General features: G+C 44.1%; 1 protein-coding gene and 1 long non-coding RNA gene across 18 annotated transcripts in view; one reads left to right on the plus strand and one right to left on the minus strand.

Annotated features, from left to right (window-relative positions):
• Nucleotides 1-5,947, minus strand: part of AFDN (afadin, adherens junction formation factor) — a 139,633-nt gene extending 133,686 nt beyond the window's left edge. For 7 of the 16 annotated variants that reach the window (XM_067701541.1, XM_067701528.1, XM_067701540.1 and 4 more), the window contains exon 1: nucleotides 5,774-5,945. In XM_067701541.1, the coding sequence (XP_067557642.1) occupies nucleotides 5,774-5,878 (105 nt within the window). In that variant the 5' untranslated portion in view covers nucleotides 5,879-5,945. Of the gene's footprint in view, nucleotides 1-5,773 lie in introns of all 16 variants that reach the window. The other 9 variants (XM_067701539.1, XM_067701526.1, XM_067701536.1 and 6 more) reach the window with 4 other exon arrangements.
• Nucleotides 5,948-6,225: 278 nt separating this feature from the next.
• Nucleotides 6,226-7,591, plus strand: LOC137204340 (uncharacterized). Of its 2 annotated transcripts, none has more exons than XR_010933551.1 (2): nucleotides 6,226-6,360; nucleotides 7,331-7,591. It is a non-coding gene; the product is annotated as an uncharacterized lncRNA (long non-coding RNA). The 2 variants fall into 2 exon arrangements; XR_010933550.1 differs by having other exon boundaries at nucleotides 6,235-6,351.
• Nucleotides 7,592-26,365: the final 18,774 nt, after the last annotated feature.

The raw sequence follows: 26,365 nt of genomic DNA on the forward strand, positions 1-26,365 counted from the left end.
CTCCACAGGTCAACCCAACTATGACGCAGTGACCGCCCTGAGAAAGCAAAGCGTGCTGTGTGTATCCAACCTAAAAACACGACGACGCAAACAGCGACAGAAGTTCACACCTTACTTTCTGTAAGTGACACAACTGACTTCTTCCTTAACATTAAACTTCTTTTGAGTGAAAACACAGAAATTTTGGCTATTTTCCAGTCATCGTAAACTATTCAATCTCGGTTCCTGTAAATAATTTCATTCATGACACACAATCGTAAAACTGCCAGTATAAACTCCAGATCGTCCTTATTGTCTGGGGTCCACTGATACTGGGAAAATACTTTCCCGGCTTCCACGTGAACTCCTGATACTTCTCTGTGTACTTAAACTTTATAAAGCACGTTCGCTTTCTGAATCACATGTATGATGGTTCTGGCCAATCACCTACGCCAAAATGGTAAGTGAGCTTTTGTATTTTTATTGTTGTAGAACAAAATCTCAACCAGAGGACTTGAGACAGACAAGCCAATACCCCCCCACCAGCCCTCAGCCTGCTTTATTTAGACCCCATCCATGACCCCAAATATAAGGAAAAGCTCCAGCTCGTGCACAGCTCCTGCGTAAAGATGGTCCACCTTGACAGCACGCCCACACCTACCGTCACCTCATACCTGTGGGGCCCTGACTGGGAGCCACCAATGGATTCCCAGGGCCTGCCAGCCTGTCAGTGTCAGCCAACGCCTGGGACACGCCCAGACCTGGTAAGTGGGGTCTGTGGGATCTGGCTCACTGCTTAGTATCTAACTTACAAACGTAAGTATAGGTCACCGAACTAGGCATCGTCAAGGTGAACGAGCGTATCCAAAATACAGTCAGCCAGGAAGCTAATAGCAACAGCAAAATTCTGAACCAAAATCAGCAGACTCTACCTAACCTGAAAATAATGTTCAATTAAGAGGTCAGTTTAATTTCCATAAATATTATCCATATATACATTTTATGTATAATAAAGGAAAGCAAGCTAATATCCAAATAACTGCTATATTATTTATTAGCATTTTCTGATATTACACCCACGTTCAAGTCTGGTAAAACTGTTTATAAACAAATTAATCTACGCCACCAGAATAATGACCAACCACTAATAATAATGCTTTATACACTACAACTGCTCAATTAAATCCTTAATGACATAACCCTAAACCTTGTTCTCTTAAACACCCCACCAACTTGGTACCATATCCTGATCTTCTGCAAATCAAATTTTTTCATGAATATGAAAGAACCACTTTTGCTATTCTACTATTAACCACAATCAAAAATTGATAGTTCTAGAAAAGCCTACACTTACAACACTTACATTCCATGAAGTCTATAAATTGCATAAAGTAAAATTATTTTTCATTGTCAGGAGCACAGCAAAGTGAAGCTAGTCAAGATGCCGCTTCAGTTACAAGGTAAGGAAACAACGTGACACAGAGCCTAGATCTCATACCCACAAGCACACACCCACAAACATAAACTGCGACCAATTATTACAGGAAAAAAAAGTAAAGTTTTTTTTTTTGCGGTACGCAGGCCTCTCACTGTTGTGGCCTCTCCCGTTGCGGAGCACAGGCTCCGGACGCGCAGGCTCAGCGGCCATGACTCACGGGCCCAGCCGCTCCGCGGCATGTGGGATCTTCCCGGACCGGGGCACGAACCCGTGTCCCCTGCATCCCCTGCATCGGCAGGTGAACTCTCAACCACTGCGCCACTAGGGAAGCCCTAAAGATTTTTTTAAAAGGAGCAGAGATACCTATAAATACTAAAAACACATCACTGGCAACTGCCTATCTCGTTATACATTACTCACCAGAAATACAGACCTTCTAACGTACCAACGTTTAATAATACAACTGTTGTTTTCAAACTAGTTTCAAATATAGTTAAGTTGTATGATAAAGCATAGTTACAACCTAAGCATTAGTCTGAAATAGAGATTTAGCTCTAAATTATGCAATTACTACTACTTCATCTGAAGACTGCCTACTCCACCTCCGCTGACAAACTTCAAGTTATTTTTTACACACACCTCTGGGTAACATGAATCACCACATTACTTCTCAAGATTAATCAGAATATTAAACTAGAACATATTTACCTTTAATAAAGAATATATGGGTATCCACACAAATTCTAGGTTACTTTTTTTCCCATCAATGCAAAATAAAGGCAATGAATTCAATAAGTAATAAAACAAATGACTTTAAGAAATGTCTCATGAAGTGGTCAACTACCTAGCATGGTTTTTGCATTTAGGTGTAAACTTTATGCAAAAGAATAAGACTTGAAAAGATAAATCTTTAAGATCCTAAAAGACAATTTCACTAAGTTTTAAAAAAGCATGTATCTTATTTTGTCAAGAATAAAGGTACACACGAAGGAAGCCATATTCAGTATTCTTTCCACAAAATATTTACTGAGCACCTACCATGTGACAGCCATAAAACTGTTTAAAACAATAAAACTCTAAGCTCCTGCCTTCATGCAATCAGAGAGGGATTCAGACAAACCAACGGCTATAATAACAAAATTGGGATAAGTTAAACAACAGAACACCAAAAAACAACACGGAGACCTTTGGGTAACTAGAGAAGCCCTCTTCTGAGGAGGTAATGAGATTAGGAACAAGAACTCTGCCATAATAAATAATCAGAAATCCCTAAAGGAAATAAAGACTTAACATCAAAAATAAGAAAAGGACAGACAGGACTAAAAAGCTCTCAGAAGCATTTATTATGAGTTATAGTTTCCCATAGTAATCAAGATATTAATTCAGCTTAATATCAATCTCCTGGTGAGAAAACATCAACTTTAAGTTTAGATCATCAACTCTCATTTTAAATTCCAAAAGGACCTGGGATCCAGAGTGAGGAAGCGGTTGAAAAATACACAATGATAAAATATAACTTGCTTTTTCTTTGGAAGCCCTTTAACACACAAAGGTGAATATGAAGCAAACTTAACCAAGTTTATTTCAAAACATATTCTAATGTTCTTTAAAAGTGAATGTAACGCAAAAAGCCAAGTTTATCATCTTCCTAAACACAGACACCCCAGATCAGTGGTTATCCAAGGCTGCCTGAAACCAATCACAGATGATCTATAGTTATATAATTTGATAACAGATATTGACCACTGTAACCCCCAAAAAAGCAATCAAAAGAAAACAAACCACAACTAAACTCTCATGTATGTACATAAGAAAAGATTATCCAAATATATACATATAAGGCTTAAATCATATTCCTACAAATCAAATTCTGCAGTAAATTTGCTCAACATTTACTGACCATAATAAAGGCCAATATAATGGTTACATTCTTGTAGAAAACTAAGAACAATGACTTGTGATGGACAAATAGAGTAACAATTCATTATTTCTCAGATAGTAAAAAACTGCAGACGACAAAGTTTAGATAAAGCAAATCGAAACTGTTGGCCTTGAAATAGTGATTTAGAGAATTATTAACTTTAGTTTTTACCTACATCATAATGAAAAATACATGCTAAATGCGAAGCTTAAACTTCCAAGACCACAATAAACTTAATAGTGTGCAAAGGTTCTCCAGAAAACAAAAAGTGAAGTGTGAACTAGGTATGAGATAATATAAGAGCTAAGAAAATAACATACAGGTGTTTTAAAAAACCAACTTATTTCATTATGAAGAGCTTTCTAACATAATCCTGGAGAATCATTTCTAAAAACTGAAATGTTCAGATATACGTGGGGAGGAAAAACTACTAAATGAAATATATAATCATTCCCCAGAAATGTCCTTTAACTTTTGCTTTGCTTCAACACGTGTGCACAGCAACTTTTCACCCACAGAATAACTAGGAAAAGAGTAGCTCTCCAAATGAGAGGTCAGTTTTACTTTAATAACTACTCGTATACCTAAAAAAATAGAGAAAAAGTTTCAATCGAGTGCTTAAAAATAGAATTAATAAAATCAATTAACTAATCTGTTTTTGATTCAGGATTTTTTAAAATGCCAATGCAATTTAAAATCCCAAAGAGTAAACTGAATTACCTATTACTAAACTGAAAAAATATTCCTTTTCACAACCAGACTTGGGAAATCTCTGAAAAATATATATATATAAATAGGTCCATTCAAACAGAAAAAAACAACTATCTACCAAAATAATATTTTACATCCGAATTTTTAAAGCCAGAGATAAGAAAAATGAACTCATTATTCTGAAAGACAACATAATCCTGAAGGCCAAATTACTGCAGTCACCTTTCAAAAGATGTGCTAATAAGCCTATGAACACTTAACTACATATTATCAATTTGCTTACTAGCACCTAACCCATAAAATCATTAGAGAAGATGAGCTGTGAATCAGGAGTAACTCAGTATCGGTGTTCAAACTGGCAACCTGAACCTAATAATTTATATTAGTATTCAACTAAGGAGTAAGATGAATGGCTCTGCCCAGGAAGACAGAAGAAATGGATCTTTCCCACCACAAGCAAAATCAAGACGCTGAAAAGGTGAAGGTCAAGTTTACTCAGAAATATAAACTGGAGTTTAATGATAGGGATTAAATTTCATGAGAATGTTCAAATTTGCCAAACAGTATTGCTGCCCAAAAGCTGGCATTTTAGTAAATAATACTAACTTTGAACTACCTACTACAACAAATCAGAAACAGATGCTATTAAAATAATTTCCTAAGAGGACGTAAATCCTCTGTAAGGTGTATTTCGTGTGGCTAAAGTCTGTGCAACTACAGCCTGAGAAGCAAGCACAGCTCTGAGCGCTAGCTGGGATGAATCGGTTTTCAGGGTCCCTCCCTGACCCTCACCTCCACTCCCATCCCCCACCTCCCCCAGACCGGCGGATGGGGACCAAACCTATTTTTTTTGTTGTTTTTTTTTAACTGTTGGGAACTCTTTCAGCAGCTTTGCTATAAACAACTACCATTGTCCCAGGCCGAGAGCAAGAGAGATTTCCTCCTTTTCCAGGAGCACGCCCAGGACCAGCCACCACCCCCGCCCCCGCCCAGCCCCTCCCCCAGTCCCTCCCCCTCCCTCGATCTCCCCCCCCCGGTCCGGGCACCCTCCCCCAGCCCAGCCCCCCTCCCCCTCCCTCGATCGTCCCCCACCCCCACCCCCAGCCCAGGTCCTCTGCCCCACCCCCTCCCTCGATCTTCCCCCCGCCCGGTCCGGGCCCCCTCCCCCAGCCCAGGTCTCCTCCCCCCTCCCTCCCCTCCCCCTCCCTCCCCTCCCCCTCCCTCCCCTCCCCCTCCCCCTCTCCAGCCTGGGTCACCGCGGACGCGCGCACGGCCGGCGCGGGGAGGGGCGCCCTCCCGTCCACCTGAGCGCAGGCAGCGAATGGGAGGAAACCTTCTTTCCACGGGAGTTCAATTCCGGGCCGCGTTATCAGCAGAGCCGCACAATTGGAACAACTATCCCGATATTTACTTTACGCTCCCGGCCGCCAACCCCCAAGTTCCAAACCCACCGCGGCGGCCGCGGTCACATGCTCGCGCGTACCGGTGACAAAGGTCCGCGGGCCCGGGCCCAGCGCCGCGACCCCGGCTGCGGGCGGGGAGACCCGCGAAAGACGTCCCCGCCACGCCCGCCTCCCCCGCCCCCCCGCCGGGGCACAGGTGACCGCGCTCCGCCCGCGCCCGGCGCGGCCACCCCGGGTCCGGGGGCGCGGCCGACGCGGGAGGGGGTCCCGGGGGGCGGAAGGGCGTCGCCGGGGAGGTGGGGACCCCGGCCGGCTGCGTACCTCGGTGGGCTGGCTGATCTCGAACAGGTCCAGCCGGTTGGCGTTCCAGTGCTGGATGATGTCGGCCAGCTTCCGCCGCTCCTCCTCGCGGCCGCCCGCCGACATCCTCCGGCCGCGCTCGCCCGCCCGCCCGGGCCGCCGCGGGGTCGGGGCCGGGTCGGGGTCGGGCGGGGGGCCACGCGCCTAGGTCTGCGGGCCCGGCTCGGGGCTCGGCCCCGCCGGCCGGCGCCCCGCGCTCCCGGCTCCCGGCTCCGCGCGCCCGGTTCCGCGCTCCCGGCTCCGCGGCCGCGTCCGGCCGCCTCAGCTCTCGAGCTCTCGGGCTCCGCGGGCTCCTCAACCGCCTCCACCGGCCCCGCTCCCCGCCGCAGCCGCCTGCCCGCCCCGCGTCAGCCCGCCGGCCGGTGTGTGCCCCGAGCGCCCGCCCGCACGCGCCGCCGCCCCGCCCGCCGTGCGCGCCCCCGCGCCCGCGCGCCCGCGCCCGCACCTCCGGCCTCCGCTAGGTGATGCTGCGCCCGCCTGCGCGCCGCGCCGCCCGCTGGGCGGGGCTGGGTTCCGACGGTCGGTACCGGGTCCGACTGGTGAGCCAGGTTCGGACCGTATCGGGTTCGAGCGGACGGTACCGGGTCAGACGGGTGGGCGGCCGGGTTCGGACGGTACCGGGTTCAGACGGGCGGTACCAGGTCCGACCGGTGGGCGGGGTTCGGATGGGCGGTACTGGTCCGACTAGGGGGCCAGGTTCGGACGGTGGGTTCAGACGGGCGGGCTGGGTTCGTATGGTACCGTGTGGGGACGGGTGGTATCGGATCCAGCTAGTGGGCGGAGTTCGGACGGGCGCTGCCGGGTCAGACGAGCGGGCCAGGTTCGGCTGGGCGCGCTGGGCCGTGGAGGCCGCAGGGCTGGGACTCGCAGAGCCCCTCTGGGCGCTGATCGCACGGGGCCCCGCAGCGCCCCATGCCCGTGTGGGCTCTGGGGTGACTCCCGTCTGCTGGGCCTTCCTCCCGAGGGGGGGCGCGTCTGTCGTGGCGCTGCGGCTCCCCCCGCCCCGGGGCTGGGCCCCCATGTCGGTGTTGGTCCCACGGTGTCCGGTCGGAGCGGCCTCCTGGCTGCGTGTGGATCAGAAAACACGTCTTCTCGTAGCACCAGGTTGCAGCCTTAGGTGACGGGGTCCCTCGAGGTGCCCCCGGGCGCGGGGAGATGCTGCCTTTCCACAGCGCTAGAGCCTCCGAGTGTCCCGGTGCCTCTGCAGACCTAACATTCATTTCAGCAGCAAGTTTCGTCCATTTTAGGAGTATTTATTTCATTAGGTGTTTTCTCTTTAATTCTCCTCCCCACCGCCGCCCCCCGCCAAAAAAAAAAAAAAACAAATTTGGCAGCAGAACACCTGCCAGCAGACATTTATTTCCCCCGTGCAGTGCTGGGCCAGGTGAAGTCAATCTCCTGTGTTATCTGTGATGTGTTGCAACAAAAACCTTCATCTCTGAAATACCACAGCTAAGTGATGAAAACAGTGAGCTACATTTGACAAAGGCTCTTTATTTTTGTCATTGTCTTTTCCAGTGTGAGATGATTTTTCCCTCCACCAGTTGGATTTCTTCTCTTCTGGGAAAGACGAGAATTCTACCATCCCTGCTGGGTTCTGTCTTCAGCTCTCTTTTCTGCGGCACTAGTACAGTTCAGCTTCATAAGGAGGCTTTTCAGCAGAGAAGCCTGCAGGGTTGAGCCAGTGCCATGGAGGAATGAATTCTTCAATAGATCTCCAGCCTCCTTTCTCAAAATTAAAATGTGGTGACTTGCGGAAAAGCATATGTATATAAACGAGACATCTGTGTTCTGACATTCTGTTCCTTTATGCTTTTTAGTTCCTGTGCTTCTTTATAGACTCAAGTTGTTTTTTGTTTTGGGATTTTGTTTGTTTGTTTGTTGTGGTGAACACCACGGTGTCCATACAGCTCAGAACTGTCCAGCTAAGTTCCACACATGCCGTGCGAGTCATCAGCTATAGTGTCAACTGAATTATAACAGTAAGAACTTTATTCCTGACTATGCTATTAGCAAGAATGACTTGGCTCTTAGAGCAAAGAATTCGTTTGCAAAGCCGGCAATTAGTTTGCTGGTGTCTGAAGTAAGTACACGTAGAAAATTTAGTATTGCTAAAAAATAAGTATGGGCTCCCTGCAGTGTTGTTTTTGTAATAAACGTGTGTAGCATACATGAAATGCCTACAGTTTGGTGCAGGACATGTAGAAGGCTCTAAATCAATGTTAGTTATTATTGTTTTTCTGACTCATTAAAAATCCCCATTGGCATTAGGTGTGAATGGCAGATGAGTATACAATTCATAGTAGGTCCCAACCAACATTAGTTTCTTGACAAAGGTTTAAAAGCAAGATGAGACCCATAGAATACACATGATTACTAACTCATGAAGACTCTTAGAACTGGTACATTTAGGCCATGAAAACCTTCAAGCTAACAAGTTCTTCTACTAATTGTAAGAAATATACTGAGCCATATGTTAATTTTGTAAGTACACGTGCTATCCATCTTCTATTCTTATGGCACTGCTGAGTTCTGATACGTTTCAGAAATCATATGTAAGTGCTATTCAAGAGATACTGTATAAAAATTAAGTCACATGGGATTTTTTTATTAAACCTGCTGTGTAGACAGAGGAACTAAGGTGTGGGGTGAGAGACCAGACCGAAGGTAAACAGAGCTTCATTGGGTGAGGTTTAAATCAGGTTTTTTAATCTGAGTACCCATTTTAAAAATTTTATTTTGCAGTGTATATATTTACCTTTTGGTTTTCTTTTTCTAAGTATTATTTTATTTTTAGCTACACTATTAAGAGCTCCTATTTAAGTCAGCACTGATCTACAAATAGTTCTAAATATCTCTAAAACTTAAACCTACTTAAAACCTTGCAGTATCATGTAATGGGGATAAATATATAAGAACAAATAAATAATGAAAAATTTTAAATTCTGGTTAAGCTTTGAACATTTAAAAATATTTTTGGAAACATTATGAAACCCAGCTTCTGAGACCAACCAAATGGAATAAACTTATTCCTGCTGCAGTTTTCACAGGCTCTGGAAAATAGAAAATGCCAGGGAAAAAAGATCAGGAACTTAATCCATCTCAGAAGAAAAAAATGGTACAAATATATTAACAATATTTCACTATATTAGCTATATTTAATGACCTATAGGTCATTTTCTAGCTGCCAATAAATTTCATATTTCAGTAAATTAACCGAATTTTAAAATATTTCATCCTGTAATTGACAAAGCATCTTATAAGCTTTTTATTAGCTATATCAATTCAGAGGATGGTCTTTAAACAAAAAGTAAAGGGATATAATAAAGGTTCAAATTGAAGAATTTCTAGGGTAGACTACCTTCCACAGTAGCTTAAGCAAGTGAAAGTTAATTTAGTTAGCTAATCTAGAAAGTTAAATAACCAAACTCTTCCTTTGCCTAACCCATGACTAAAGAGGTCAGTGTGGCTAATTTAGTTTAAAAGAGAGAGAGAGAGAAATTCCGGAGGATAAAGTCTCAAGAAATAAGTAGGGTATGTGCTACTTTATTGGATAAATGGGGAAATGTATCTTTAAACTCTTCTTCATTATATTCCAATGTTCCTGATAATTAGTTAAATTTTAGATTACCTAATAGAATTCTCAGGAAACAAGATTTCAGAGAAAGAAGAGATAAAAAAGCCCTTAAAATAGGAAATTAATCTTACTTGTTTAAAAAATTAAATATTACTAATGCAGAAAGACTTCTGTGGTTAAATGTGTTCTCTAGCATTTTATAACCTAAGATAATGCTGAAAAAAAAAACCAAATCTAAAACAGTTAAATAAGATATTTACACTGAATACAAAGAAAATAGCCCATGTGTGTCTGTCTGTATATGTGTGTCCATATGTGTTGCGAGTGTCCCTGTGTTCAGTGTGTGTGTGTGTGTGTTAGCGGGAGAATTACAGCCCGTGAACATGGCTCATGCCCCTTGCAATGTGTTGGAAAGCTGCTTCGTGCACCTTGTTTGTGTCCACAGCCCCAGGTGTCGGGACTCATCTCTTGATTTTTGACTCTGTCTCTGCTCCCACTGCTGAGTGTCCCACAGAGCTTCACGTGCAGTGGTGTCAGACACATCACCCCAACTGGGTGAGCATGGCGTGCTGAGGGGCCGCTAGCACACAGCGTCCACGGCTGCTGGCAGCTCCCGGTGGGCCGCTGCTCAAGTGAGGGGTCTTCACAAGGGCAGTTTCCTCAGCGTGGAGGCCTTGGGAGTTTTCCATCAGCCTTTCTCTTTTCTCGTGACAATAGTCCCCAAAACTGGGGCTAGACGAGGAAAGTACCTCCCTCACTCTTGAATTGAGGCCTCGAGCTCCTGAGCAGCCTTTATAGGACGCTATCGACTGGCTGCCACTGACAGGACAAAAGCCAAACAATGTAGGCATCATTATGGAAACCAGGTTCTAAGATGAACTAAATGTAATAAAACTGACTCCCGGCCCAATTTTCACAGACTCCAGAAAATAGGATCAGGAAAAAGATCAGGAACTTAATAGACCTAAGAAGACAAATGGTACAAATATATCAACTGTTCTCTGTGTCTCATGCCCTTTCTTGCTAGAAAACGGGTATATATATATATATATATATATATATATATATATATATACACACAATACTTGTAATACATTATATTATTTATACAAATATAAGCATATAAATTTTATATAATTGTGTGATATATAATATATGCTGAGGTATAGCATATACGTAATGTTTTCCTGGAAGCATTTTTAAATGCAAACTCCCATTAAATTGTACTTAAACAAATAAAAACATACCAAATGAAGGGAACATGTGCTATTAAATGCTTTACCAGCAGTAAAACTAAGAGAAACCAGAGAAGAAAGTGTTGACAAGTGTCTTGTCCATGGGAAACCCAGGAGTGGGACATCCCCAGACTTCCCCCAAGCCAAATCTCTTCTTCATCCACCAGCATCTCTGGAAATCCGAAATACCACATTTCAGGTGTTTGCTTTTGGAATTGCAGTGCAACTTAACGCATTTTTGAAAGTGCCGCTGACGTTTGCAATAATTCCATGAGAAGTGAAAAGCTTGGGTAAGGCTCCTGTCATGATGGTTTGTAGGTCTGTGCTCTGAGGCTCCCGTGCCACACACATATACCTGCTCTAAATACACACGAGCAAAAGACGAAAAAGAAGGAGAAAATGTAAGTTCAGAGGGCTCTTGAAACAACGTGACCAGCTCTGAGGACTGGTGTCCAGACACAAGTGCACAGTGGTGAGAGGGGCCGGAGGAGCCGTCCTGACAAACCCAGGGGCCCAAACCCGGTTGGTGCTGCCGGAAGCTGGGCTCCTGTCGGGTCGTGGGCACCAGAGTGCTCACGGGAGGAGAGAAAACCTTCATACAGCCTCTGGCCTGGAGCTGAGCTGAGCCCTGCAGTGGCTACATCTGGGATGCCTCCGGTCGAGATAACACGACTCGCTCCAGGAGCAGGGCCCCCAGTGGACCAGGTCAAGGCCTTCGTTAGCCAGAGGCAGGGGTGAGCAAAGGGGCACAGCAAGAGAGACCATGGGAGAGAGTCCCCCACCTAGGATGAGCTGACAAGCCCAATATGCCAATACCCACGTGTAAACTGAATGCTAAAGGACCATCAAAAGCCGCAATCTAGAGATGAACTCACTCCAGACAAAATAAAAGTAATAGAACAGTCTAGAAAAAGCTTTAAATGTTTAGGGACCTTAAGGGAATATATGATGGAATAAATCCATAAAAAGGGATCAGAAATTGTGAAATAAGGAACTCACAGAACTAAAACAAGAATGTATTTTTAAAAAACCAATTAGAGGGCTTCCCTGGCGGCACAGTGGTTGAGAGTCTGCCTGCCGATGCAGGGGACACAGGTTCGTGCCTCGGTCCAGGAAGATCCCACATGCCGCGGAGCGGCTGGGCCCGTGAGCCATGGCCGCTGGGCCTGCGCGTCCAGAGCCTGTGCTCCGCAACAGGACAGGCCCGCATACCGCAAAAAATAAAAATTAAAAAAAAAGAACCAATTAGAAATCCTAGAAATGATCCATTTAGGGGTTGACATAAAAAACACAATAGAAGGAAGAAAAGTACTGAGAAACACCTCTGGAAAGTAGAATGGAAAGAAAGATTTTTAAAAAATAAGAGTCTGGGGCTTCCCTGGTGACGCAGTGGTTGAGAGTCCGCCTGCTGATGCAGGGGACACGAGTTCGTGCCCCGGTCCGGGAAGATCTCACATGCCGTGGAGCAGCTAGGCCCATGAGCCATGGCCGCTGAGCCTGCGTGCCTGGAGCCTGTGCTCCGCAACGGGAGAGGCCACAACAGTGAGAGGCCCGCGTACCGCAAAAAAAAAATAATAAAACAAATAAGAGTCTGTAAGAGACAAGAATAGTCTGGGAGAGGTCAGTCTCATCTCATCAGAATTCCAGGGGAACAGAGGGAATGGCAGAGAAGCATAATTAAAGCAATAAAAGCTGGGAATTTTCCAGAATGTGAGAAACAAGAGTCTTCAGATTAAAAGTGCTTTCAAACGTGGATCAGGATGAATGAGACTAAATACACACCTGGACACAAAGTAGGGAAACTATAGGGTAAAAGGTCAAAGTGGAAATGTTACAAGTTACCTGGGAATGGACTGAAAACGGAGGGGAAAGTGGAGTATCAAAGAGTGGACCCAGAAAACAGTCCCTGGTTTTGGGGGAGCAAACCGTATCTGAGAACACTTACTTCTAGCCACGTGCTCACTTCTCTATATTCTAAATGCCCTATTTCAGTCAAACCATTTCCACACTTTGGCGTGCATGGGTGAGTGATCTTCAGCAATACCACAAAGATGTAGGTGAGCGCACACGGTACGAAACACAGGCAACCTCTGCATTAGGGCTGTGTGGTCGGATCAGAATTTCCTGGGGAGTTTTTTTTGCAACTTCCTTATTATAGAAGCATCTCAGTGATACATGCAGGCATAATGAGAAACCCCTCCTCCGTCCCCACTCATCACCCAGCTCCAGCAGTTACCACAAGCCTGCTTCATGGACCCGCTGCCCTCTTCCCTCATCCCTGATGAGGGAAGACATTGTGTTGTTTCATTAGTGTTTAATTAAAACAAAAAAACAGACATTGTGTTGTTTCATTAGTGTTTCAGATGTATCTTCAGAAGACTAGGACTATTAAAATATATATTCCCCTCCTGTTATTATACCTTGAAAACAAACAACAAGAGTCATCAACTATCGACTCTGTTCTCATTTCAGAGGACTTTTTAAACCTATGTGTTTCCTCAGCCCCAAATCCCAGACACAGAACCAGAATGCGGAGCGAGTCCAGGAGTCTGTATATCTGAAGTCTCCCTAAGTGATTCTGAGAGTCAGGGCTGATAATCGCTGGCTCAGATGACTGTTTAGGTCCTTTCTGACCTTGAGACTATGACTTTTCCAATGTCACACATCTGCGGTCACACTTCTCCTTTCTCCTGGGTGAGGCTGGTTCCATTATATCACTGAACTAGCATGGAAGTCAATTTTATGCCTGTGATCAGAGGCGTTAGAATGAGAAAGCAGCTTTGGGGAAGGAGTCAGATTCTGCAGTGTGAGATCCATCCCTTCCACGAATCGTAGGACAGTGAGGGGGGTCCTTGTAGCTCTCGGAGGCTCAGTTTCTCAAGCAAAAAATAACCTTCTTGATGGCAATGACCTGAACAACCCCCCTAACGGAGGCTTCAACAAGGTTTAAGTTAAAGTAAACACATGAATGTATTCTCCAAGTGTCCGTGGGTGTAGAAATGTCTTCAGTTTAGATTTGAATATTGGCACTGCAGGGGATAAAAAGGTACATGAGAAAAAGGAAAGTCCAGAAAAGCTTTTTTTTTTTTTTTAATGGACTTGGATGGGAGTAAAACAGTACAGAAGTATTCATGCTTATGTATGTGGAAAAAAAGAAAAATCATCAAATCTTAACTTTTTATGCATATTTTAATTATTCAAAGACACTGCATTAGAACTTCCATTTGCTCAGAATGTTGCAGTAAACCTTGGGCGGGTTTCAAGCCATAGAATTAAGGAATTAACATTATCTGACTGTATTCTCGTTGGGGCTATGTGCTACAATTGTTTTCATTGCAACACTGAATTTGGTACGTTACATACTGTAACATTTTAAACTTCTAGGTGTAGGGGAAATAGGTGCTCCTCTCTTCTCTCCTAAGTTACTAAGCCACCTTTCCAGCCGTTTTCCATCTGCAGGGTTCACGGTGTCTTGCTGCTGTTCCCTTCCCCCCTCCCCCCATCACATGGCTGCTCTGAAGGCCTGGCTTGGGCGCGTGTCACTCTGATCTTAGTGTTGTCCCTGACTCTTCCTCCTCTTTCATTTTCCATATCCTACTGGGCTCCCATCCTAGCAGTTCTTTCTATGACTATATACCCTCCTATTGGGTTCTTTGCTGCATCCTCTCCTCAGTTCAAACTGTCCCCATCTTCCCAGCACACTCCTCTGATCATGTCTCTGTTCACCCTGAAAAAACCCTAGCATCCAAGGTGACTTTTTCAGCTCAGTTTCCTACTGTTCCACGTGTGAGTTCCAAGCAGATCGTCCCCCTCCCATCTGACGAGCACGCCTCTGCCCACTGCCCACCAGCCTTGTTCATCTCCCTCCCTCCACTGGGAATGCCCCATTCAGACCCCCCGGTTGAAATCCCAACCATCTCCCTTAGACATTAGCTCTGTGGACCGGTTTCGATTTCCCTCTCCTAAGCACACAGAATGTCACCTTGCACGTGTGATGTCAGCTATGGCCACGTGACTAGTTTTGGTCAATGAAATGGTGTAGATGCAAATGGTGTATGTCTCTTCTGGGTGGAAGACCCAGTGAGTGGCCACCCAGCCCCGTCTTCCCTGGCTGCAGTGACCGAGTCCCCGTAGGAGTGAAGGTGCCGTAAAATCGATCAGCCGGTCTCAGCCCCGGCTGACCCTGCAGAGTCCCTGGGCCCCGCAGTGGGCGTTAAGCGCTGAAATGTGGGGCCAGTGATTACTAGGGCACAATGTGGCCTGTCTTCAGTACCGCCGACTTCCAGACCCAGGCCCACACCCTCGCAGAAGTGCTCCCCGCTGACCACAACTGCAGGCCCCTCCTCCCGGTGGACCCGTGCAGGTGGTCTGTACCTCTGTTAGCAATCGTAACCCGGTGTGATGGAGACCACGGGCTCAGAGTCGCACAGACCCCTCGTTGAATGTCAAACTGCTGTTGGCCACTAACGCCCAATTCTCTTTCTGAAACCCAGTTTTCTTGTCTAAATAATTGGCAGGATGCCTCGGAATTGTGAAAAATGAATGAACTACAATCCTGCAGTCATATAGATGCAGTGTTCCCTAAATGGGAAACCTTTACATTGACATCGTTTTCTCTTCTTGGTATAGAAAACGCACTAACCTTAAAGTAATTTCAGAGAGTAAGATTTTATTTTTATCTCTCTGTGATGTATAGAATAATTACAAGACTGCACAGATAAATTTTTCTGCCCAATATTTTCACCAGTTTGATTATTTTTTACCAGCTTGATTTTTTTAAAAATAAGGCACAGATATTGATACATATTTATTTTTTAAGGTAGTTACCAAGACAAAACATAACTATGTAAATAATTTGATTATATTATTACACAATAATATTATCTTTTAAAAATAAATTTTAGATTGAGTTTTCACAAGAAAAATCAATTTAAAGAACCAATTTTCAGGGCTTCCCTGGTTGCTGAGTCGTTAAGAATCACCTGCCAATGCAGGGGACACAGGTTCAAGCCCTGGTCCGGGAAGATCCCACATGCCGTGGAGCAACTAAGCCCTTGCGCCACAACTACTGAGCCTGCGCTCTAGAGCCCGCGAGCCACAACTACTGAGCCGGCGTGCCACAACTCCTGAAGCCCACGCGCCTAGAGCCCGTGCTCTGCAGCAAGAGAAGCCACCGCAATGAGAAACCCGTGCACCACAACAAAGAGTAGCCCCCGCTCGCCGCAACTAGAGAAAGCTCACGCGCAGCAATGAAGACCCAATGCAGCCAAAAATAAACGAAATTAATTTATTAAAAAAAACCCAATTATCAGAAAAGATGAAAATCATAGACTGAAAAATTTTAGTTGTTCATATAATGCGTCCAGTTTCCTTTGACCTGAGTATCTATTTTGAAAAGTATGACAATTTTTGGTTTCAAGGGTTTGTTTGTTTAATGAAGACTTACTTAAATATCAAGGTCAAAAAGAATAAATATAGAGTAACTCGCATTTTAGATTAGATTGAAGCAATTTGTTGTTTAGATACGAAATTCTTTAAAATAATTGTATATTAATACGTCCTGAGACCATGACTTTTTCACTAGGCTAGCAGGAAACCACAGCGCGGTCAGGAATGTATTACTAACTAAACAGTATTAGGATTAGGTACTATGTAGTTTGAGTATTTCATGGTTGTAATTCCCATGAGAAGCTTAAGATATCATTAGCATCTTTTAAAACATTAATCTCAGCAGCTAGTTATGAGAGAATTTTCTATGATTCTGCCCTTTCATTTGCACTGGGATTCCAGAAACAAGACTCTTTTGGTTTAATAACAAGAGTTTTTTCAAGAAGCACACAGTTTATTAATTTCCCACACTATTAAATAAAGAAGACAGGATTACAGTTTGAGTTTCAATTTATAAATAGTAAACTGGCAATAGAGTAAAAAATAAACTTCTAGGGGGCTCTGTAGCCAAGAGTATATATATAACAAAGTATCCAGCAGATATATACCCAATTACAAGTAAGAGTTATGTTCTACCTAGAAACTATTTGTTAAACTATAGTAAATTCATGAAGAGATGCCCATTCAAAGACAAATGCCAAAAAATTATTTTCTTTAGTTTAATAATTTGGTTTACTTGTTGCAAGGCAATTATAAGGAGTGGCGAGGCAGGGTGAATTCCCGCTTTAAAAAGGTACATTCTAAGTACTTTCAGTCTTATACAATTTTCTACACAAATCTACACCGTCACAAGCAGCCCCTATTCTGAGGTCACATAGGCTGCAGATTAATGTGAACGAATGTTAATATTTTAAGCCAGCAGTTGGCAAACTACAAGCCTGTGGGCCAGATTCAGCCTGCTTTCCATTTTTGTATGACCCACGAACTAAGAATGCTTTCACATTTTTAAATGGTTAAGAAAAAATAAAAAAGAGAGGTGACATGAAACAAGATATTCATTCAGAAACCTAGATATATGGTATTAGCTAATAAAGAGATATTAAGTTACGGAAGTAAAAGGGGAGGAAAGTATTCACTTCGCATCAGATGGGACTTGATTTCACTATACTTGCCTTGCTGAAACCAAGAAGACATCCGATTCACAGCTGTTCTTGGAGGGCAGTGATAATTAGCCCAGAGAAAGTGTTCTAGTCCAAAATGAGATTCTCGGGGTTTTCTACTGGCAAGCCAGGTGTCCAATATTTGGGGATATTTATAATTATAATGCATTCTGAAAGATCCAGCAACTGCCGACTACACCATTGATTGAAAAAAAATCCTTCTACTGCTGTGCATGCTGCCACCCTTGCCGTAAATCAGGTGTCCATATGTGTGAGTCTGTTTCTGAACTAGTTATTCTGTTTCTTTGGTCTTTGTGTCTATCGTTACACAAAAAAACTGCCTTAAATCTGAAAAAGACTATATATATATATATGTATACACACACATATATATAACTGAATCACTGCGCTGTCCACCTGAAACTAACATGACATTATAAATCAACTATACTTCAATTTAAAAAAACTGCCTTAGTTACTGAAACTTTATAATAAATTTTGACATCTGATAGACTAAGTCCTTCCACTGTGTTCTTTTTACTAGAAGCCATCTTGGCTCTTCTTGAGCCTTTGTGTTCCCAAGTAAATTTTAGAATCAACTGTCAATTACCACAAAAAAATCTAGCTGAGATTTTTATTGGGGTGGCATTGAATTTATAGATTAATTTGAGTAAAACTGATTTAATAAAAACATTTCTAATCCATGTACATGGTATACCCCCCATTTAATTAGATCATATTTACTTTTTCGCAATGATGTTGTATAGTTTTTTCTGTGTGGTTCTTGTTCAACTTTTTTTAGATTTAGTCCTAAATATTTGATTTTTTTATGGTATTGTAAATGATATGTTTCCAGCTGTTTTCCAGCTGTTCTATTGCTTGTACATAGAAATATATTTGATTTTTAAAATAGTGACTTGTGTTTAACAACTTTGCTAAGTTCATTTATTCATTCTAATAATTTTTGTTTTCTACATGCACAATCATATATCTGCAAACAATGGCAGGTTTGTTACTGCTTTTCCAACATTTATATTTTTATTCCACTGGCTAGAACTGATAGTTTAATGATGAATAGTGTTGGTGACACCAAACATTCTTGTTTACTTCCTAATCTCAGGTGGAAAAGTTTCAAAATTTCACTATTAAATATGTTTTCAAATTCTCTTTACCATGATGGTGACGTTTCACTTTATTCCTACCTTCAAAAAATATCTGTTATTGTAATAATGAAATATAAGTTTATTCCTAGATGCTAAGAGATTTTCCTTTCAAATCATAAATGGATTAAATGATTTCACATGGTTTTTCTTTATCAAGTCTATGATTACATAATTTTTCTTTTTAGAAAAAATAATGTTAATATGCTACTCCCAGGAATGAACCCCAAATTTTGTGACGTGTTATCCTTTTTATACTTTGCTATATTTGATTTGCTAATACCTTTTATAAATTTTAGATCCATATGCATGAGGAATTTTAGCCTATCACTTTAGTTTCTTATAATGTCCTTTTAGATTTTGAGGTCAAACTTATGTTAGTCTCATAAAAATTACTTGGAAGTGTCCCCCTTTTTCTCTTTGATCTTCCCTACCCCTCTTTAAACATTTGGATTTGACTTAGGCCTGGAGTTCTGTTTTGGGATGGAGGGTGGCGGTGGGGAGTGGAGGTGGGGATGTTTTAAATTCAGATTTCTGTGCTGAGATTTCTGTTTCACTAACCCTTTCAAGGAGCTGAGTCTCAGCTTTATTTATTAGCATCAGTCATCTAAGAGGGACGTGAATTCTGGGAAACGTTGAGTATCTGGTTGAGAACACAAAGAGACTCAAATTATTGGAATGGAAGTAGGGCTTTATTGATATTTTTCAGGAAGTTCAGCAAATTTTTTAAAATACTCACTTTATTGAAATATAATTCACATACCATAAAATTCACCTTTATAAGTGTGTAGTTCAGTGGGTTTTTGGATATATTCACAGAGCTGTGCGACCATCACCGCTAATATCAGAACATCCTTCCACCCCAAACCTATTGGCAGTCAGTCTTCACTTTGCCTAACCCCACAACCCTAGTAAACCACTAATCTTTCTGTTTCTACTTTTACGCCTATTTTCGACATTTCATTTAAAAGGTATCATACAACATGCGCTCTTTTGTGACAGGCTTCTTTCACTTCACTTAGCATGTTTTCAAGGGTCATCCTGTTGCAGAATAACTTTGTTTTAAAATGAAAAAACTTGCCATACAAATCCTATAATATGATCAAAATGTAACCATTACTACTACAGTATTAGACTTAGTTATCCCTGCCCAGTGTGCTTCATAAGGTGTTCATATTTATAATTAATTTTATAGATTAACACATTCTCGCCTTAGTTCATTTTGCTGAAAGGAAAAAAAAATCAAGTTGCAGGATAAGTTTGTACAATTAATATTTCGAAAATGCATTCTTAGTCAATGACAAAATCTTCCTGAGTTATTAAATATAACTTAAAAATCGGCTAATGTATTTTGTACGATATAATTATTAAATTGAAAGCTTTAGTTAAAAATAGAGTATAACATATCTTGCTTTTCTATACAAATTAAGAATGTAAAACTTCACAGCTAATCTGAGAAGCTTTAATTTGGAAACATTTATGTCTGAGGTTTCATGAGTTGTCAAGATTCTACTCAAGTCTGGAAGAAAATATATACAACACATACACCTGGGGAGGGGAGAAAATGAGGATTACAGTGGATCACAAGGCAGTATCTTGACTGTGGTGATATTTTCATGGGTGTGTACATATGTGAAAACTAAAAAAATTATACTCTTTAAATATGTGCATCTTATTTTATGTTAATTATACCTCAATAAAGCTGGCAGAAAGATTCTGCACTATCTGAAAACCAAATCATGTTATATGTCTAGTAAATGTCATGCACTTGGTCAAAGTGGTTTCCTGTGTGGTTTTCACTTCCTGAAGTAGTTAGATTTAGGCAAAAATCTGGCCACTTTTTTCTTTCTGATCCTTTTTAAGACCATCTAATTTGGGCAATTTCGCTGCTTCTCTTTTTTTAATGGGCACATATAGCACAAACGTTTTAGAAGTAAATCAGTAGACGATATTGGGAATAAACCATACATTTCAATTGTATAAAATCTTTCTCTGTGTCTAGAAAAGAATTATAATCTTTAAATTTAAATACAATTTTTTTAAAAAGTGTTTTCTGGTAAGAGATCCCTGCAGAAATGCACACATAACAATGACTTAGAAAATTTGTTTATAGACCAGAATAATTTTTTCAATTGGGTTACCGAACTATCGAGAAATATAATATTATTGGCTTTACAAGAAAAAAAATTGCGCGGTGTGCCCAAATTCAGGTGCCACACCATGTAGCATTAAAAATGGCCTGGTCTGAAGAGTCAAAGATTTAAGGGGACACAGAGGTCCCTGCTTTGCCTTGCTTTCCAAAGGTGGGACCAAACCCAGTAAGGATGTGCCCCGTCCCTGCTACAATTCTGATTCTCCTGCTGGCTTACTTTCTGTAATTCATGTTCTACATGTGAAAAATGCAGAATGGTAGTGCTAGGCTGTGAGGCCTGTTTAAAAGGATTGATGGTAATAGGTCTGTCGTTGAGAAATCTACATACTCAAGGAGCTAGGTGGGAGATTCAGGAGTGTGTGGTAATAATGCCTTTTGTATTAACGAACTGCTGTCTCATGCGGAAGGATGCTGTCCGGCTGTCTGATAGATATGACCTCAGGGATCAGACCCACTTGCACTGGGATCCTGATGCTTCAGCTTAAGCTTGGTGCCCCTGAGCAGGTTGGATGCCTCCTCCAGCATTTAATTTACAAATCTGTAATAACTGGAAGAAGATTGCCCACAGGCAGGAGATGACTGTCCACGGGTCTCTTGTGAGCAGACGCACTGACAGCTTTTGTTACAACGATCTTCCCCAGGTTGGGAGTAAGGCAAACAGTCTGGGGAGATGGAGTGTCTTCCTCCCTCTAATCTGCAAGGGGCAGGTTCATTCGCTGTTGTTTGTAATACGGATAATGTCTCCCTCTGGGGCAGGGGGCAGGTCGTTTACAACCGATCATAAAAGACTGGTGGCTCCTAGGCGTGGAATTGATCCGCTGGGACACAAACCCAGGATGTGCTGCATCACCCGTGTGGGACTTGGGGGTCAAGGGGGACAGAGGTAGGCGTGGAACTCATGCTGCCTGCTGTGCTGGGAGCAGTAGAGGCCTCTCTGAGCTGGGAGGCTTGTGTCTTCTGCCAGCATCCTTGGCACTGTGCCAGGCTACCCCGTCAGCTCGCACAGAGGGTGAAGTCTCGCGCACTGCCTGTCGCTGACACCCACCTTCGGGTTACTGTGAGGATGGGAAGAGGCACCAGATCACCTTGGCAAATGCTAGTCTCTCAAAAAGATGCTTCCTTCCTCTCTGACACCAAGATTTGGTTTTGTTGACTGTAAATAGTTGTCAACTCATCATTCCTTTCTCTCAGGTTTCAGTTGGTACCTGTGATTAGATTCAAGTTTCACGTCCTAATTATACCTATGAACAACCAGCGTTTTTCTCTCAGCTCAAGTCAGCTGTTCAGGTGTCTCCAAGGATAGACCAAGGCTCTCATGTTCAGGTGGTCCCCGAGTATCTGGCATGGGGTGCCTATTTTAAGTGTTATCCATCGAATGTACACCTTATACCGTACAGCATGTTTGTAAGAAAAAATGCAACCAAAGAATGTCCGCCGTGCATTAATTCTGTCTTGTTGTGTTTTCCTATTGTAGTTTACAGGAAACAGAAGAGTAGGCTACGAGTAGATTATAAAAAGGAAAATGAGAAATCATTCTCGCTGAGAGGTACCAGGTGCTCGCTCAGGCTTGTGTGACACGGGACTAACTGTGGAGCGCTCCCGGCGGTAAATCCTGCTGACAGCCTCACACACACTGTGGCGATCTCTCCTGTTTCTAGTTCCTAACTGAAGATCGGACAGACTCCTCTAACTTCTGTGGCCTCATCTGTGCCTGCTGGGCCTCTGCCCGCATTGGATATCGATCATAGGCCACGCTACTACACCCACAAGAGTTACGACGTTTAGAAATTCTTACCAGAGCTTCTCGTGAAACTTTCACAAGGAAATCATGAAATATTAAACCACGTGAGTTAGCATTTCTTTGTCAAAACATTTTATTGCAACTTCTGTTTAAGGAAAGCATCCAAACCACCAAATTCTGCTTGTGTTTAGTTTCATTGAACGATGTCTTTATAAAGTGTTTCTGGAGAGTTTTCTTTCAAGATCCACTCCCAGAACATGTGCCCTTGGATGTGATTTGCAGTTTGCTGGAGAAGATTTGAGTTTCCTTTTTAGTCTGTGACACATTTCCTCATCCAAATGCCTTGTTTACATTTATGATGTTTATGGCTATAGCTGGGGAGTACTCAATGCTAACACAGAACGTATCTGAGAGCAGCGGTTTAACATGCTGTCTGGGCGAGAATAGGCCAGAAGTGCCTGACAGAGGCAGCCTGCGGTCAGCCCGACCCCTGCCCTGAGTCCAGACGCTGTGCACACATCGCTGTTTTCCCCTCACTCGGCTTGCACGTGTGTACCCTCCTCCACACAGACAGTCCCGCCACGGCCACATCCCTGCGCTCTCACTGCTCCCATCCCGGCATCAGGCCCCGCGGCGTCCACGTGAGGACTGGCTGTCTTACGGATGCTTTAGGAGTAGGATTCTATTAAGCTCAAGGCCTGACCTGGTGAGGGTCCTTGCAAACGTATCAACGGTGGAGGACGGGATGAAGCAGTTCATAATTCTGTGAATTCATACTTTCTGGCTATCCTCCATCTGCCTTCCCTGGCACCTGCCCTGGGCCCCAGGAGGCTGACCTCTCCCCTGACTGAGTGTGACACTAGGGAACACAGGCTGGAGGCTGTGGGGGAAAAGAGAGCGTGGGGTCTCTCCTGCCCCTGCTACCTCACTTTCTGCCACTCTCAGGGTCCAGCATCACTGGTCCCTCCCCTCCTGTCTGGGGGCAACAGTTCCCCTGTTGCTTAGTTCTGAGATGTCTAGAAGCTTCACTCTATACACACATATATATATACATATGTTTTATTGAGATATAATTCACATGCCATATGAGTCGCCCATTTAAAGTAGACCATTCAATGGTTTGGGCTACATTCACAGAGTCGTGCAGCTGTCACCACCATCAATTTTAGAACATCTTCTTCAGCCCAGAAGAAGCCTGGCACCTGCCAGCAGTCACTGTCCCAGCCCCCGGCCCCTGGGCCTCTGGTCTTAGGTGAGCACGGATCCACTCTCTGCCTCTGTAGATGCCCACACTGGACATTTCACAGAAAAGGACGCCTCCAACTTTCACCCCTCCCTCTGTGTTCCCATAACCCTGCCCACATCTGTCTAAATAGTCCCTCCATGAACTCTCTTCTGTTAAACCCTTTGCAGTGTGCCACCTTTTGGGCCAGGACCCCACTGGTTCGGGCCTGCTCGCCAATTTGGAGAAATTGAGTTCCCAGCTCTGGCCATCAGAGGTGGGTGATGCCCCTAATAAAGAAGCAGAAGCAGAAGTCCTCTGGGTTAGAGTCGCTTTGATCTGCCACAAGATACCCGCCAGGCAGGGAGGTAATGACACTGCTGCTCGGGGAAGTGGTGTGGCCACATGGCTCCATCCCAGAGCCCCCGCCCGCAGAGGCCAAGCTCAGGGCCCTGGAAAGCCTGGAAGCTCCGCAGGTTTCCTTTGCTCCTTGAAAAGTGTGAAGACGCCCAGCACCTGGTCCCTGTCACTCTCCCAGGCACCTTTTATTTTATTTTATTTATTTATTGTGCGGTACGCGGGCCTCTCACTGTTGTGGCCTCTCCCGCTGCAGAGCACAGGCTCCGGACGCGCAGGCTCAGCAGCCATGGCTCACGGGCCCAGCCGCTCCGCGGCATGTGGGATCTTCCCGGACCGGGGCACGAACCCGCGTCCCCCGCATCGGCAGGCGGACTCTCAACCACTGCGTCACCAGGGAAGCCCTCCCGGGCGCCTTTTAGTTGCATCTTCTGACGCCCTTTAACTCTCCCCACGTCCCCATCTTGCCAGTACACCGCGTTTTGCACAGCAAAAGGCTGGCTCTGGTCACACAGCAAACAAATCCAAGTTTGCCGGGAGAGGAGCAAAGATAGAACCCAGTGGGCGGAGCCACGGCCTCGACAGGCTGGGGCATCTGCGGGCTGACAGCTTTTCTGCTGAGAGTGGAGTGAGGAGAACAGTCCGGATGAATCCCTGGGCGGATCCGGCCTTGAGGGCAGCTGGAAGAAGGGAAGTGCACACAGGAGGCTGAGGAAGAGTCAGGCGGATACAGGAAGCAGTTCGGGAAGGATCAGGGCAGGGCCCTTAGGGGGGCATGGTTCTTGGGGGGCTGTGGGGGTGGCAGCCTGCTCGCAGGTTTACCAGTTTAGGAAGTCGTGGGCGACCAGCAAGGGCAGCTTCTTTAGGGGTCAGGTTTGGTGAATTTTATTTCCTTACTAGCTGGGGGGCAGGTAATCAAATTTCAGCTTTTTGGAGAGTGAAGGGACGTGAGGAAGTCGAAACAGGAAGTGCTATTTATCAAGAAGGTTGGTGGTAAAGGCGGCGGAACGGGGAGAGCAGAGCCCACGGATTTTGAATGAGACACAGTACAATACGTTGGTGATGGCGACGGGGCAGCATCAGAGGAGAGGAAAATGTTCAGGACCAAGTGGACCGGGACGAGGAGACAGAGAGGATATGAGAAGAGCGTCTGCCCTCCGTAGCTGCCGCTCTGGCGGAAACCCTTCTGCGCTCGCTCCCAGCCGGGGTGGGCGGGTAGCAGGGGCTTTCTAACAACAACAGCAAATGTCAGTTTTGATATTTTCTCTAGTCTCTTTATCCTGATTCCTCTCCCTGTCCTGAGCTTTTCTTCGCTCTAACTACTTAGCCATGATGTGTCTTAGCCCACAAGATGAGATCTGAAATCTATTAAAGAAAAATACAGCAGACGCGGGAGGAAGAAGAGAAACTATGAAAAGCAAATACAAAAGATTAAGGTAATTGAAGTCTGGAACCATTGAATGTGGGTACGAAGACCCCTCCCTAATTCAGTGTCTCTAAATGACATAATTGTCCAAAATTTGACTCTCCTAACAAAGGCACTGAATCACACACGTGCAAAAAGTTTAAACTGTTATGTGTTTAAGAATGCAAAAAGAAGTTTCACATATTACAAACCATCTAAAATAGTTTTTAAAAGTATTAGCCCTTAAGGGAGTGAGTTTCCATTATTTCGAAAAATAGATTGCATGAAACAGTTCACTCTCGAATAACACCAACCAAATAAAGTGTCAGTAATAAATGTTCACAAAACATAACAAAATGTTCACAAAAGGGGCAGGAAGGAAGCAGCTGGCTGTTTGGGTGGCGGAGCCTGTGGCATCGGAGCCCTGGGGCTGCAGTGCCCATGCCTGGAAGCCGCCGTCCAGCCTTCACGAGCTGGACCCCCAGGGTTCCCTGAACTAGCCAGTTTCTCTTTTTAAAGAAAAAACATTTTTTTACATGGACGACTACTTGCCCACTTGAACAACTTTAAACTTGGTTCATTTTGTTACTAAATTAAATTTAGTTGTTTTTGGCAAGTGTATTCATTCTTAGTAGTTTTGCCTTTCAATTTTCCTCTGTAGACTAGTAGGTATAAAGAAAAATGTTTGCAGCTTGGAACCCTGCCCTGACCCCAAATGCAAGGAGCTTTCAGCGAGGACGTCGTGACGTGAGATCCTCCCCTCCTCAAGCAGTCCTCTCCAGCCCCATTCCGTAGCTGCTTTCTTCTGCTCTGCTTTCTCTCACTTTTGTTTCTGGTGGGTGTATGCTCTGGTCTAGAATATAAATGTTTCAAGCCCCAGAGGCACACCTCCTCTCCTCCGTCCTCAGGGCCCTTTACATGACACTGAGCGTGCGATGGGTGTCTAATGAATACTCAAAGACACGATCTGATTGACTTATAGAACGCTGGCCTGAAAATGAGGAAAGCTGGTGTGTTTTGAGCTACGACGTACCATTTCCATGACCTTCGGCACACTGCTTATTGTCTCCATTTCACTAAGAGCTGACTGAGAATTCTTAACTGAACCAGAAGAAGGCACCCAGTGATGGAATGAGAAGATGTTATGGTGGCAGCA

The sequence above is a fragment of the Pseudorca crassidens genome, chromosome 13, assembly GCF_039906515.1.
Source record: "Pseudorca crassidens isolate mPseCra1 chromosome 13, mPseCra1.hap1, whole genome shotgun sequence".
Lineage (NCBI taxonomy): Eukaryota > Metazoa > Chordata > Mammalia > Artiodactyla > Delphinidae > Pseudorca > Pseudorca crassidens.